Raw genomic sequence first — 17,148 nt, 5'->3', positions numbered from 1 at the left:
GGAACTTTTTACATCCCACAAGTGATAAAATAGTATTTTTCAACAAATAAAAATCTCCATAAGCATAAAATAATAAATTTTTATGACAAGTTTTTAAAGTTTCAAGGAAATAAACATAAAAAATTGTTGCTTAAAGTTGTCAACAATTTTTGAAAAACTTGTATGAATTTGTAATACATGATTGTTGATTAAAACTGTTAACTAGAGATGGTATTAACATTGATCGAACATTCAGTGTGTCTATACTCTTGGAGATGGCGCACCGCTTTACCAATTCTTACTAAGGGGTGCAATGTAGGTAGTAGGTTCATAAAGTGAGTGTGAGGGACATGAAGGGTGGTCGACAGCAACGCCAGAAGTATCGCCTACTTAGTCGACATAATTTTTTGCGGTAAAAGAAAGTTGTCCTCTTAATTGGGACATCATGTCAGGCGGCGAGGGGTCTTCCGCTAATAACGTCCCAATCAATTCTAACGATGAAACTGATAAAACTAATGATGACTTAAATTGTGACAAACATAGAACAACAATGACAATAATGGGTGACGGAACCAGGCGAAGAAAGGTCATGCATGCGGCAAAGGAGACCCTTGATAAGGGTGAGTTCAGTTGTAGAAGCTTTTAAGCACAAATGCGTTTCAAATGCAACTGACATAATTTGCAAATTTAGTTAATTAAACTATTCAAGAAAAATAAAATTCTGCTCAATAATATTTCCTTTATGTCCTGCCTTTAACATATACATATACATACATATATTTATGTATATATAAAACTATACACATATATGCATAAGCATGAACCAAATCATTCAGAAAATAACTAAAAAGTGTATTAAAACACTTTATGCTATTCGCCAATAAAAATTTCAATAACCTTGTGTAGAAGAGGGGTGAAGTCACCCTGCGCGATTAGCAAGTCACAATTATATAAAATCAAAATGAATATTACGTTTTGGCTACTTGCCTAACAATGAGAAGCACAACTTTCAGATATTGAAAATGTTCTTAAAAATTTAACAAATTTTACTTGTAAGGATAAAAGTATGTCATATGTATATAATACATGTATGCATATATATGTATCAAAGATTATATCCAAAAATAATAATCATTAAAAACAGACACATGTAATTTGCTTAATTAGATATTAATAATAAATAATTAAATAAATTAGTCTTAATGTTTAAATTATTAAATAAATAAGTACATTACATTTTAAGTCCCTAGAAAAATACTTAATGATTTAATATCATATTTCTCTTAGCATACAATCAAAATTATTCAAAAATTTTTACTATTTAATGTTAAATTAAATTTAAAATAAAATTATTTAATTAAATTTAAAAAATTAAATCTAATCAAAAGTATGCCGTTAAATAATATTTTGAAATTATACTCAAATTTTGCTATAACAAGTAATTGTTATAACGAACTGTCGATCTCTTTCTATAGTAACTTCTCCTTTAACTCACTATCTGTCCATCTTTTGGAGTATTGTTAAAGACTTCCGCTTATTTGTATAAAAATACAATGTTTAAATACGTAATTAATTAAGTCTATAATGTATTATTAATGGAAATTCTTAAGGGGAGAGTACATTGACATCTTCAACTATATATTTAGAACATATTTTCCATTTTCCACAAAATTATTTACATGGTAATTGTTTGTGAGGAATTCAATGTTCAAAAAATAAAATGGGTCAGAAGATATTTCGACCCCTTTTGAATTTTTATTTTTCTTAAAAATTGGTAGATCTCAAAATCGATAATAAAACTTCTGAAGAAATTGTTTATATATTTTAATTTAGTTAATAAAAATTGCATGAAATGATATTAAGTCATTTTTAACGTCCGAGTTTTATATAAATTTTAACACATACTCAGTATGAAGGTTTATTAAAAGGCAATCATATTTAAATATTTTCTCACGAACGAAGCAATTATCGGTTCAGACAATCAAAAAATTTGGAGAGTGAAGCATTATATCTAGATTTATCTCAGATTTTAATTTGATGTGTATGAAAACACGCAAAGAAAATATGTACATGTATTAATAAAGTTTATAAATCACATTGACTTAAATTAAGAGGGTCACCTTAAAGGGGAAAAAGACGGAAAACTCTGTTGAAAAAAGTATTAATTTAAATGAGTACCATACTTAAGTATTAAAATAGTACATTCAAAAAATAATCTGAAGTATAATAATTGATTTAGCAACAGTTAGGTGGTTTTCGAACCAATTTTTAGGCGTAAGGAAATAAAACATAAATTCATCCTAAAGATATGAAAAAGCTGATAGCTGACATATCATGAAATATATAATTAATAAAATTAAAGATGATTAATTGTTATCTGGTCTCTATATTAATCTAGGAATTAAACTTGATGAGGTGTTATATTTTTCAAATGCATTTTTACAGCATCTCGATTATTAAGGAAAAAAGTACCATGTACAGGTCACTTGATGACCCCCCGCCGTCTATGGATTCAAAAGGTTCCAACCCAGGTTAGTTACATCGTTAATTAAAAAATGTATTAATGTAAAAATATTTTGGAAAAGTGTATTTAGTCACGTGTATAAATATTGTGAGCAAATAGTTGTAAATGATGAAACAGTGCCAGAATCTTTGTATTCATCGTACTGCAATATTATCGATCGTAGGAAATTTTTGATTTCAACCTATTTCACTTTAAGCGCTACTTTAACCAGCGATATTATGTTTGGCAATCATTATCGAGATATTTATATCTATATCTTTTACCTTTTATAATTTCTCCCTTCGTACCGAACTGATACTACCATTTTGGATATCTAAAGCGATACCAAAAATTGTTGTGAACTCTAATGGTCCACGATCTACAGCAGGTACTGAAATAGTTATACAAGAGACAATTATTAGTGGAGCAAACTAAACTTTAGAAAACGTTTTTTTTTGGCAGCAATTTTTTATCGATTATAGCAATCACGTTGATTATCAAGTTAGCTTTTTCTCGGATATAAAATAATAGTACAACTTTTAATCTTTTTCTGTTTACAATTTAAACTTTATATTACCTGAACTTTAAAACAACCATGAGACCAGTTAGATGATTGATTGTCAATTATCCAAGCTCTCAATGTGTTCTTTACATCCGCATTTGCCCTTTCGACGCTGTCTTGTGATCGTGGGTGTCTTGGTCCCCCGAGCACAATTTTGCAACTTGGTCATATAACGGCAAGTTCATTAATAACAATGGCCACAAATTCTCTCCCGTTGTCAGTTTAGAGGATGCAATGGCACCCAAAGGTGAAAAAAAAATTTAACTCCTCAATAACGTTAGCAGCATGCTTAGATTTAAGAGGTCGTAAATGTAAAAATTTAGGCGCGTGGTCTTGATAATTAAAAAGCTAATTGTATTTTCTGACCGTAGTTGACTGAAACACTGAAAGTAAATTAAATCAACTTGACCTCTACTGTTAAAACCACTGGAAACAATAAATTTGATCTTTCTTTAAACCGAATTCTACTCTATACCTACTTCGATTACTTGAACCATTGTATTAATCACTTCCTTTGCATTTCAAGACTACTTGATTTCAGACAAATAGAAAAGTCATTTTTTAAGAATCATTTATATTTGCTGGCATTTAGCTTAATGCCAAGGAAATAAGCTAAATGGCGGATTCTTCTATTTTCCTAGCACATATACAAACCACAAATGTGACTATTTGTTTACATTATTCAGTAGAACATTTAATATTTGAAAAGAAAGTTTTCATTATTTATTTTTTAATTGTAATTATCATTTAGGAATGCGACGTCGTTATTATGTTTCCAAGTGGAGCAAGCGATGAAACTTTAACTTGGCTTCTGGGTAGACTGCGAACAGGATCTCCAGGATTAGTTGTACATGTTCGCCACCTAGCATCGTCCGATAGTTATGGATTTTATTTAACTGCCCCATTTCCTGTGTAAGTACAAACATAGAACTCTTTTCTTTATCTACAAAATGTATGTAAAAAATAAAACACCTTTGTTTAGGCTAAGCTTCAAGTACAAAGAATTTGTAGAGATTTTATTGGCAATGTTTGAGTTCATTTAACGTATTTTTTAGTCTCCTAAAAGCTGCAGAAGAAATTCACCTTCCAAAGCCCTTGAGACAAGAATTTGGTGGTGGTTTAAAAGAATTCGTAGGTTCAATGGTATCATGCTTTGAAAACAGCAGCGATGAATTGCAGTTCTTCACTACGCAGGAAAGACAGTCACTCCTTTTACACATTCTGCAATCTCTCCGAGCCACTTCAAAAGATAGTTGTAATGTGCCTGCTCTAAAGCTGGTTGAAGGGCAGGCTATAATTCCGAAATGTCTATCGATGGGAATAATTTCACAGGTAAACATTCTTTCACATTATAAATATTAACATTAATAAGTGTTTGTATTTCTAATGTCAATAAATGAATCCTTTTTTCATAATAATATTCCCTTCCACTTATTAGGTATTTCCGCTTCATGAGCTGCCCGCCTTGGAAAAATTGCAAAAAACGTGGGTCCAGGCCTTCATGAGTCCTCAACCTTTAGATGATATTTGTAAATATTTTGGAGTAAAAATTACAATGTATTTTGCATGGCTAGGACACTACACTACCGCACTAATTGTTCCAGCAGCAGTGGGTGTCATATATTGGGTAAGAAGTTATAATATTAAAAAACATTTGGCGATAAATATTAAAAATTCTACTTTTTATATTCAAATGAATACTAAACTTATTTATTACTAACTTTACCTACTGCGGTTATGTAGTATGTTAGTACGAACTGAATATACTAAATTTTAAAACTACATTTCTATTTTTAATCTGTAATTCATGTTCGATAAAAAAAATGTTTTTTAATAAAACTAAATAGAAATAGAAAAGTTCTCCCAAAAAAATGTCATGAAAATAATATTTTAAAATGCAGTTAAAATTCACGCGCTTAGTTCTTAACACTAAAATTCACTTTATTTAACTACCTTACTTATAATGAACCGAAACACTATTATACACTTTAAGCTCTTCAATTAGACACTAAATCTTGCTTACAAATCCACATGAAAGCTAGCTCTGAAGATACACAAATTGTTTACTTTATTTCAACTCTAAAATGAAGCTTTAAGCCAATAAAAATGCGGTTCGATGTTAAAACGGCATAAAAACTATTTATCGATTAGCTTAACTGCTTTTTCAAAGTATAATTGATTTTTGAAACCACTTATGATGTTAAAAAGTTCACAAGCATTCCTGAAGCTTCGTCTGTTACGATGGCTGATCCTTTTTCAACTTTTTATTAAAATTAAGGAATTGAAAATAAAACTACGAAACAATAGGGACTTATACTGCTAGGAGAAGATTAAATTAAAATTGTCTGTAGTAGTTTTAAGTGCCTTGAAAGCGTCTGAACGTTTTGTAATCAAAAATTTGTTGCCAATATTTATTCTAATACTATTTTAAAAGAAAGGAAACGAATTGCATTCTAATAATGAATTAAGCAGAATAAGCATGAATGTAATACAGAGAAGTATTAAAATTTAAGAATTGAACATTTTTTCACTTTTCTCAGGTCGGCATCATTGGTAGGAATCAAGCGGTGGAAGATGTAGCGTATGTCCTATTTTCAATTTTTAATGTAATTTGGGCTACCGTCTACTTAGAGGCTTGGAAGAGAAGAGGAGCAGAGCTAGCATACAGATGGGGTACACTAGATCAAAGGGATGATTTGCTAATAGAACCAAGACCTTTATTTAGGGTAAGAATTTATTCTTATGCATATTTTAGAGTTAATTATTAATTCATATTTTTTGTAATAATGAAAAAATTAAAGAACAAACTCATATTCTTTACTACTTTTAACAGGGCACCTTATCAATTTCACCAGTGACAGGGAGATTGGAACCAACGTATCCAAGGTGGAAAAGAAACATTTTTCGTTATTTCATCAGCGTTCCTATCGTTGCCATCTGCTTGTTCGTCGTTTTCATTATAATGATACTCAGTTTTCAAATACAGGTAAAAAATATTTTTATTTTAAAGAATTATATTTTAAATGAAACTATTAACAGATTCTATAACAGAGATCAATTACCGTTTCAGGACTGGTGGGATAAAAAATTGGGAACTTCAGGATACTGCTTTTGGCTGAGCTATGTTCCAAAGGTTTTACTTGCAATTGTGATAGCTCTCATGGATGAGGCATACTTTAAAGTCGCTGTTTGGCTGAATGATATAGGTATCAATTTTATTATCATTTTTCTATTTTAATGAACAAATCTTATAACTTTTTTAATGACTCAATTATGTTCAATCTTTTTATTCAAACACTTATTAACAACATATAATACAAATTTGTGTACATACATATGTACAACCTATGAGTTCGAACCCATTTGGTAACATAAAGAAAACAAAGTTAAAGATTAAAATTTTCTTTTATAAATAAATTGTATTTTTTCTTCTTATTGATAAGAAAAATAATATCAGATGATCAAAATCTGAAACTATTATTAGGAACTGTGCTTGGTAACGCTTTTTTCCTCTTGCCAGGCGGAATGACACATTTTGCATATCTACTGATTTCTTAATAGGATAAGAAATCATTAATTCACAATAATTGGTAAGTTATCCAGAAAAATGCAATGTGCACTGAAAAAATTCTGCTTTTGAGGCAATACCAGTTTTTTCAAAACCGTGAAAATTAAATAATGAAATTTATGAATTACGATATATATTATTTAAAACATATCGACGCCCCGCGACGATAAAATGTTTATTCAGATATCAAAATGTTAACTCAGAAAATCGACTTTACACCCTGTCGTTTGCAATCTAAAAGTGACATCTTAATACTAAAGTGGAACTTTAGTATTAAAAATTGAATAAAGTAGATTTCCCGTAAAGAATTGTCTCCTACTTGCTACACTTAATAGTCTAGACTTAATTCTATATTGTGAGATGTGCTCAAATTTTTGTCAATCATATACAAAACGAATACACGCATTCAGAGATCTTTCCAACTTTTCATTCAAGTCATTGCTGATGTCATCATAGACAATGAATAAACATTTATTTGTCGAGGGGCGTTATACTTTTAAGTAAATAATTTTCATGCTTTGGGTGGAAGTGTCATTGATTTTATTTCATAAAAGAATGACATGAAATTTTCCTTTATTTAGTGGTAACGATTTTCTTTTCATTTGAACCAAGAATGACGGCACCGATTTTGAATTTATTAATAACTTTTTCACTTCGGGTTCACTTCGTGAGTACAAAAAAAACGAATTGTAAATAACATTTGAAACATATAGCTTATTGATTAATTTAATACTTTTGGTTGCTATAAGAGTGTTCAGTGGTCTTTAAAAATTGTTTTTATAATGTCAGCCAACATACAAAGATTTATTTAGGCCTTTTCATTATTTCACAAAAAATGCTGAGTTCTTGTGTCTAAATTAACTAATCTAAAAAATTATTTTAATTCACGCAGAAACGTGGTTGCAAAACGGGAAATTGATAACTAATATAATGAAAGACTGTATAATAGGTGTATATTATAGCTAGTTGACAATAGATAGAGTAGGACAGAATCATGTAGATGTCACAAACGCCCAACAAAATATAATTTGATTAATATTTTACTAGGAGTGATAGATGATTTAGTGCAAGCATTCTCTACATTTTGTAAAACTTCTTCAACCTTGTTAGCAATAACGACCATTGTTCTGCCATGTTGTCTATAGTCCCCAGGTTTCTTAGGAGTTTTTATTTTATTTCTTAACCAAAAAATTTCACAGACCACTGATCACTCTTAGGCTGAAAAAAGTATTATGTTTCGAATATAATTTACGATTATCAATTTCAATTGGATCTGAGAAATGTTCCATAGCGGTTAAGTGACGCCAAAGTGAATTATATCTTTTTAAATATCTAAAACAATTTTCCGTTTATACACCTAGTGAAGTTGACATCATTACAATCAATATTTAGTGTTATTAGTTTTTAAAAATGTGTTAAAAATTGTTTTTTAATGAACATTTTTATATGTTCAATATGAATTAAAACATTAGTTTGAAATTTCTATCTGTACACGTATAGTATGCCCTTTAGTATAAAATATTTCTAAAAAGAAAAAAATTGATTTTATTTTTTAAAAATAGACATTAGATTTAAAAGAAAATTTAGGTAATTGTATTATACACTTTTTTAATAGAAAACAGCATGTTTGTAGGAAGATTCGTGAAAACATTCGTACTCATATTCATATATAATAATCTAAAATTTTTAGAATAATATTTTTTAATATAGTTTGTTCAAGAATGTTGAAGCAGCTATAAGAATTCTATATTCTATAGTTAATTTTTTAGTTTTAGTTTCAGTTATAATTAATGTTTCATGAGAAAATTAATGATACAGAGATTAATATTGTAAGTGTTAAGAAAGTAAAAAAATATAAATCATGAAAGGTGTCACAACTATCACATATGATATAGTTCAATCATTCACATGTCACATCCAGCGTGACATGGAGCTCTATTTTACAAAATTATGATGTACTAAAGCGGTTGCCAGACAATTTTACTAAATTAATAAACACAAAATAATTAACCTCAAAGGGATGATATAATTGGTGAAGCTTAAAAAATACAAAAATAAACCAAGCGACTTCAAGAAATTATAGTTTACATTAAAAATCAAACAATAATCACCCACCTGATGGAATATTGACTCTTTCTAAATTGCAGTCACGAAAACGATCAAAGTAAGAGTAAGTCTATAAGCAGTTACAGTACCTACAGCATATTCTCAGTAATGCTGGTTTCAAGAAATTTTTTATATTATGTGAAACTTTTTTTTTACAGTCAATCACCAGGGAGCACATAAATTTGAAACCAATGCCTACACGGAAAAAAATAGTGTGCTAAAAACACATGAGCGAAACTGTTGTGTATATTGCACGCACGTTGGGTATATATTGCACGCACACTACCATGCAGTGTGCGTGCAATATACGCACCAGTTCGATATGTGTGTTTTTAGCACACTATTTTTTTCCGTGTAGTTTATTCATTAATGATACCAATTGGTAGCATCATCACTCCTTAGTGATAGGCTGTAAATATATTTTTTTAACTTTGCTATTTAAGAAAAATAACCTGTAATCGTTTAGATACTTAGAGAATTATAGTCTATAGGGAGACACTCTATAAAACTTTACGGGAATCTATTTACGTGCGTAATCACTGTAAAAGTTCATGTACATTTTTGTATACAAGATCCTGAAAACTGGAGTGCATTGATGTCTTTCTCCATAGAAATAGAAACATATAACTTAATTGGCTGATCAAAAAATAAGAAAAAAAATTCGATAAATGAATATTTATATGTACCTTATTATCATGAAGATGTTCAAATGCATAACACGTGAATACATTGACAGGAACTTGTATGTACATGTTACATGCGCCAAAAACATACACATGTTAATGTTCGTGGTGAAAACGTGATTTGGTTCCCTTATATAAAAACATTGTATACCATTTTTTAAGAATTGTAGTTTAAGTCCTAAAAAATAACAGGTCTGCTAGTATGCAAGCATTCATTTTACATACATGTATAATAAATAGGCGACAAAATTATTTTTTTCTGTCCGTGTAATTAAATACTATTCTTCTATACTACTCGGCGTTAAAAATAGATAGAATTTTCAACTTTTTTGTGTTTTGTGCAGAAAACTATCGTCTTGACTCGGAGTACGAAAATCATCTGATCTACAAAGTCGCACTGGTAACAATAAATTATATTTTCCATTTAACAAATAGTCTTTGCTTTATATGCGCAGTACTTCCGCAAGTGTGATTCGAGAATGAGTGAATAAATTTATTGCGGTCTTATCTCACAATGATTTGTGAATAAAAAAGACGATATTCTTATTTTCATATTTAGAATTTCGTCTGATGGCATTTACTACTCTCGCGTCTTGACTAAATTTTAGGTGCATATTTAAAATCAAGATTAAGCACACAATTGTATATATTCATTAAGTTTTAGAGCTTTTAAAAGATCCGATCCCAAAAATGATTAAAAATATATAGTTACAAGCAAAAGCAGTGAATAAAAACAGAATAATCTTAACGTCAAGTTAATTTGTTGATTTTATTAATTAGAAGACAGGGGTATATTTTTTGAAATGCTAAATGTCCTATGAATATAGAAGCTATAAATAGGTACAGTCATATGATGTCTCTTGACCAACTTATTTTCAAATCTTTGAACTTTTACTTCTGATTGGACCCACAAGAATATATCGAAATTTTACATACCTACATAAAATTTTTTAATAGAATAACATGTACAATAGAATTTTGAAAGAAACATTTCTAATCTGAAAAGCGGTATACATTAAAAGCTGTTGTAAACTTAAGAGAGTAGGTAAAGATGTTAACTGAAATATATAAAGAAACAGAAGTTAATCAAAACTATATGAGACGAACACACTCTCATTTTGTAGAGCAGCTTTTCCGCTTAAGAGGTTTTTGTGTGATAGATATATGACGAAATTTTAATACAGTACATATATTATAGTAAGAAGCAAAATAGCCCATCCAGTCAGAAAAAAATTGATGTGGAATTCACAGAATGTGTAGATGATACTTTACACAAATAACAGATTTTGTATCATACACAAAGAGTTTTGTACATATATCACAGACCAGCCTGCACGAAACACTAAAATGACTTTAGACAGCACAACTTATAAATAGATATTCCACGAATAAATTGGTGTTGTGGCTTATAAAAAAATTGAATTAAATATTGCAAGGCAAGATTTAGACTTTACTGATAGTAACATGAAGTCAATATTACTAATAATCGTATGTAAAAACTACAATGGTAGATAATGAAAAAAAATTTAAAACAATACCATAAGCTACGAATAAATAAATTGGTTTCTAAATATATACCTAACTATCCATTTCTGTTCATTTAATTCGCAGGTCATTTAAACTTATAATTAGTGTATCTTTGGCTATATGTCTAATAATTTGATGTTGTAAGTACTCAGTAGAAAATAGAAATGCTTTTTAGGCTCATTATTTACTTCAGCTCATCTACTAGATATGCTACAGTAAATATTTCTTTTAGTTTCAGTTTGTGAACTCCTTCCTGTCCTTATTCTACATCGCTTTTTATATACAAGATCAGGAAAAACTTAAGGAGGTGAGAATAATATTATAAAAAAATAAATTTTTTTTTTTAATAAATTATTTTAGATTTTCAAATTCCATTTCTATACATGTATTAAATAATTAGTTTTCTAAAGCAATGTAATTTTTAAAATTTTTTCAGCAATTGGCTGCTCTCTTAATAGCTCGACAAATAATTGGAAATTTAAAGGAATCGGCAATACCTTATTTGATAGAACAGCTACGTTTAGCTCGTATGAGTTTTAAGATGTTTGGAGCATTAAGCCCTACTGATACTAAAGAGTCTCTTGTAAAAGAATCAGAAGAAGATCATCAAATTTCTCCTAATGATGAAACAGACGAGAAGGAGAAAAAGGAACTCAGGAAAGGAAAGCAACCTAGAAACGTTTGCCAAGCAGAACTGGAGAGTTCTCTCTACAGAGTAGGACACCCTACTAATACTCTTCTTAGTGACTTTGCTTTTAAGGTTTGATCTAGACTTAGCTATTAGTATTGTTTGGTTTTTATAAATTTATGTTTGCTTCTTTCTAGAGAAATCTTTTATAATCCCTTATAGTCAAAATTAATTCTAATATTTGCTTCAATTAATTGTGAACGTGCAAATGACACACCTCGTATCTGACAGTGTATATATTATGTATATATTTTGAAATTAAGTCAGATATTATTTCTTCAATTAGAAGCACGGCGTGCAAATGTAACTCATAATAGTTGAATGTGTTTTTAATTTAATGCACTATTACTACAATGCATCACTATTATTACATTTTTATTGTCACTGTGCTAAAATATCCTGAAATAATTTTTGATGAGTAATGCTATTTTACTGTAAAACCGTCGACTGCAAAACTAAATCTATATTTTTGATCTGTTTTTGGTTAAACATAACTGTACATGGAAAAATATTTGTTTCTTTTTTACAGTATGATGGCGCATTTTCAGAACACTTGGAGATGCTGTCACAACTTGGATATGTTTGTCTCTTTTCTTCAGCGTTTCCACTGGCTGCTCTAGCAGCATTATTAGGAAATCTTTTAGAACTTAGAGGAGATGCTTTTAAATTGTGTTTTGTTCTTCAACGTCCGTTTGGTCGCAGAGTTCCAAATATTGGAACATGGCAAGTAAGTAGCTTCAAAACATCAAACGAAATTATGTTAAATTAAACCTACATTTTTATAAATATTAAACAATATTTTTTAAAAATGTTACATCGCAAGCAGAAGGCAAGGTGGGTTTGAAATATCAAATGTTTATGTGTTATTTTAAACAATTAGGAAAGTATGGTAAACTTATCAAGTCTTGCTGCTTGTTTCCTATCATTAATATTTATCCGGGTTCTTCAATAATTTTAAAATTACGAAGAAAAAAGAATACTTTAATTCGTTTATGCACCAACAATTAGGGAAACATCCTTTTATGTCCAGAAAACTACCTAAATGAATAATCTCTTTTTTCTAACTGCAGCATAAAAGGTTACTTTTATAAAAAGCTCTCTAAGCCTGCTGCCCTGAATATAAAGGATTATTAACTTGTACCTGTATTATCAAAGTATGATCCAATTTCTCCAAGATTTTATTTGAAAAAAGTCAAATTAATTAGTCTAGAGATTTTAGCTACCTTCTACAGGCTTTGTGCATTGGTAGACAGTGTCAAGATAAATATATTTTGAAATTAACTCTATTCTCTCTATGTCGAGTTATGTACAAGAAATTTTAAAACATCTATCACCTAAAAATGCCATTAGGTCAATGTTACAATTCATTATTAGAACTGATATGTAATAAAGACTTTTATGGTCATAAACTTGAATTAAAAACATTATTTGAACTTAAAATGAAAGCAACAGATAATCTAAAACAACCATAAAAGATTTTTAAAAAATCACATACTATTTACCTAATTTAGAGAAAATGAAATATTATTAATTGCTTTGGTCAGACGATCAATTTAATTTAAAAAAATTTACAATAAACTGACGTTTCAGTACAAGTTGAGTACCATCCTCAAAGTGGTTTCTAAACAATAGATAAATTTTGCTTAACATTGTGAAAAAAATAATAAATAATAAGAAATATAAAAACGTTGCTAAAAAATTCACCAAGGTCTAAAAGAGTATTAATTTGTCACTGAGACATAAAAAGCATTTAAACATAACAAATTTGTAGACATTTTTTGGGAATGATGTTGTTTTCCCAAAAAGAAAAAATGACAATAATATTGTGACAGGCACAACCATGTAGTTATAAGAAATTTCAATCTTACATTAAAATTTCCTTAAGCCTATCTACCTAATACATTGCTGAGTAAAGAAAATTAACCCTGCTTTCAAACTTTAGCCTCCCCTATAAAATTTGTATACCCCTGAAAAAGAATAATACATGCATTTGTTAGTAGAATTCAACACGGTCAAAAGAGGTTCTAGTTTAATACACACACCTAGACTTTTGTTCAGTTATTGTAAGGTAGTGTTAACTTGAATTAAATTCTTTTCAGAACGCTATGGAAGCAATGAGCCTTATTGCAATTTTGGTCAATTGTGGATTAATTAGTTTAAGCGGTCAAGTACAACGAATGTTTCCGGAAATGTCAGCTACTCAAACAATACTTTTAATAGTGGCATTAGAACACATCATGATAGCAATCAGATTTATAATTATTTCTGCCGTTCCTGATATTCCAAGTTGGGTAGCAACAGAAATGGCAAAAGTTGAATTTTTAAGAAGAGAGGCAGCTCAGAAGCTTTCCTCAACACCATCATCTGATCATAATTCGCCAACAGTTATAGGTACATTAAAGATACATTTTTTAATATGTCATTAAAACCCAACACGTGACTGTTCTGAACAACTTCAATGTTACGCTAATTCACTGTATAATTTATTTTTACACAGGAAGATTCGTAGTGAGTCCAACAGGAGATAATGGTGAAGAAAAATTCGAACTTAATGTAAATGAGTCTGAAGACTTAAATACTAAAGTTAAGACAGAAAGAGGTACACCAGATGATCAGGCTGCCAATATTCTGAGTGATTTTAGAATTTCAAAGACAACTCCTACAGCTCCTGTAAATAATGATGGCGGCAGTGATTCCAGCACTTCTTTCATTTTAAATAACAATTCTTCTAGTTCTCAAGACCTACATACTCTACCAAGAGGTTCTATCCCTGGAGGAGAAAAAGGTAAGAATAAAATAACTACTTAGGATCTTCCTTAGTTCGGCTTCCGAGTTGTCTTGAGGCGCTTCTCTGTGATCCCATTCTGATGAAAACTCAAGACTCCTTTTTCACTTAAGCCTCAAGGCAACTGATTCTGAGACATTCACACTTCCTTTTGATAATTAACTCGAATCGAATTATAATGTTACAGGTAGAAGACCAAGTGAATGGTTAAAAACTGAGCCTGAATCATCGTGCAGTGATGAGAATTTCCGACATCATGTGACAATTGGCCCTCATGGAGGCATTGATTGGATACGTAAGTTGGGGTTGGAATCAACTGGAAGAAAATCTAGCGATTCCGAAATAAATGAGACAAAAACACGAAGAGGCAATGCAGATGAGTTATTGTTGTACAAGTCTACAGACTGTATTGTTTCTAAAGATTTCGGTTCTTCTTCAGACAGTGATCTACGGTAAGTAGGGGATAGTAATTAATTTAAATTTTTATATTTTGAACGAACAAATCAGATAAAAGTTCAATTTACCATCTTTTATTGACTGGTAATAGCATGTTTCTTATATTTCCAGCTCTGCACTGCCATGGTCTTTAACACATCGAAGTAAGAAAATTAAAGTATCACCTGACAAAGATACAGCGAAAGAAACTGCTAATAAAAGTCATCAACAACATTATCAGCATCAAGAACATCAACCCCATCATCAGACAAAAGAATTAAGTACACATCATCACTATTCTTACGGGGAAAAAGAGTCAGCAGGAGTTTCAGATTCTAGTAAAACAGTATCTAATCAAGAGGAAGAAAAATCAGCGAAAGAAGAAAAAGAAGCGAAGAAGACACGAGTTAAGCAAAGTTTGATGAAACGGGCTAGGTCAGTGGCAATATTCTCATTAAAATTAAAAGAAAGAAGAGCTAGGGAAGCTGAGGTGAAGGCTAAAGAAGTAGAAAAAGAAGCCAGGTGGCAACAACCCCAATCGTTAGGGGTTGGTGGTGAACTCTCATGTATTCCAATAGAAAAACTTATTTCTGTAGATGATATTGCCGCCATGGATGTCCGCAGAATGAATCACTAGTCAATTACAAGCTTTCTTTAATTTCTGTTAACAAGTAGGAAATTTTAAATTTAATAAAAAATAAAAAGGCGACGATAGAAAATTGAGTGAAATGTACAATATCCTAAATGAAAATTCAATATCGCCAACTCAGCTAATTTTAGGACATCCAATAAATGATTAGGTTAAATTATTTTTTATAATCAAATAATCAATTACTTATATTTATAATTTTATAATCTTTTTTATAACCTTACTTAAGTTTGTGGTATATAATCCCTTGCTGCTTAACTGGACAGATAAATTGTTATTTACTGCATAATATTCATGGTAAGGAAACCATTTGTCAAGCTACAAAGGTTCTTTTTGCCTGCAAGTAGTGAAAAATATTTATAATTTTTATCATGTGATGCAAATGTAAAACAATGAACTGGGTTATATTTTACATCCACTATTTTATTGTCAATATAATATATTTCTACTTATTTACTATCGCAAGTCAATAACTAAAACAGCCTTCAAACCTTATAAAAATATTTCTATATTTAAAGGAATAAAATGGTTCTGTTGTATATCGTATGCCAAACATTTTTTTATCTTAATAATTTTTCTACATTTTGCAAAAGTTAATATTCTAAAACGAAGAACAGTATGACTGATTTTGTTGAATTTCGGCACTGAATTTTCAAAAATAAGGGATTGAGTTCTAGGGTTAGCCAAGTTGACGATATGGATTTGAATCTGATTTCAAAGATTCGGATTACATGGAGAAAGTCTTGAACTCATGTGAGCAAAATAATCATGCTTGCGAAATGCGTGTATTGGTTAAAATGACGAACAGAAACTGGATTAAAATTGGTTCTTACCTGTTTCTGTTGGCTATAAGAATCATATAATTATGCTAAAACAAGTTGAATTAACTAAAAAGGAAATAAAAGTAAAAGTAATTTAAAAGTGTCTACTAGAAAAACTCAATACATTGACATTTTCTGAACATGAGCAATCAAACTAAAACAGCTTGTATAAATTATAAAATTTAAAAATTTGTATATCTAGAACATAAACTTAACTATCTTCGAAGCTAAAAAGAAATGTTGCTTAAAGAATTAAAGTATTTCTTTTTAATTTCATTTCTTGTTTAGCACGTTGCTATTCAAGCAAATTGAGCCCGTTAATATTTCTAAAATCATTTAAAGTAAAGTCTGACAGATAGAAAATGAACTGATAAGCACAAAATAATGAGCAAGTGTAGAAATGAAAATCTAACATATGCCGGGAAAAAGCGAATATGAAGCATGCATCTAAGTCGTTACCGGTTTCTGTTTAACATTTTAAGCAGTGTTGACCCGCACATCATTCTGATAATTTCTATTATCAAAAATTTTAAGATAAAAAACAATTTCAGTGATATAAAATTATTAATTTCATTTTGTCTACTTTATTTTATTAAGTCATGTGAAAGAAATTGACGAACAAGTATGTAAATTAAAAAAAATCGTAAAATATCTGTAATTCACGAAACTATAATTTTTTACATAATATGAAAACAGTTTGCAAAATATTAATTGTTAGACCAATGTGTGGGACAACACATTAAACTACACAAGAATTATGCGTGGCTTCCACACGAGGCGCATTTTTTGTAAGTAAAATAAGATAATGAAATTTTTACTTAGTAAAGTAAATGAATACAAAA

General features: G+C 29.8%; 1 protein-coding gene across 3 annotated transcripts; it reads left to right on the top strand.

Moving 5' to 3' along the window:
• The first annotated feature begins 184 nt into the window (after nt 1-184).
• On the top strand, nt 185-17,148 carry LOC122505330 (anoctamin-8). Of its 3 annotated transcripts, none has more exons than XM_043616845.1 (16): nt 187-599; nt 2,425-2,510; nt 3,796-3,956; nt 4,100-4,376; nt 4,483-4,671; nt 5,585-5,770; nt 5,878-6,030; nt 6,115-6,250; nt 9,746-9,801; nt 11,161-11,235; nt 11,365-11,643; nt 12,146-12,343; nt 13,716-14,007; nt 14,114-14,401; nt 14,589-14,853; nt 14,969-17,148. In XM_043616845.1, the coding sequence occupies exons 1-16, from the start codon at nt 425-427 to the stop codon at nt 15,471-15,473; spliced, it is 3,321 nt and encodes a 1,106-aa protein (XP_043472780.1). In that variant the 5' UTR covers nt 187-424; the 3' UTR covers nt 15,474-17,148. The 3 variants fall into 3 exon arrangements, with proteins under 3 accessions (XP_043472778.1, XP_043472780.1, XP_043472779.1); XM_043616844.1 differs by having other exon boundaries at nt 11,365-11,688; XM_043616843.1 differs by having other exon boundaries at nt 185-599; nt 5,878-6,250.

This window comes from Leptopilina heterotoma, unplaced genomic scaffold, assembly GCF_015476425.1.
Source record: "Leptopilina heterotoma isolate Lh14 unplaced genomic scaffold, ASM1547642v1 Lhet_353, whole genome shotgun sequence".
NCBI classification, from domain to species: domain Eukaryota; kingdom Metazoa; phylum Arthropoda; class Insecta; order Hymenoptera; family Figitidae; genus Leptopilina; species Leptopilina heterotoma.
The sequence above is the reverse complement of the archived record's forward strand: the minus strand, read 5'-3'. Positions and strand labels throughout refer to the sequence as shown.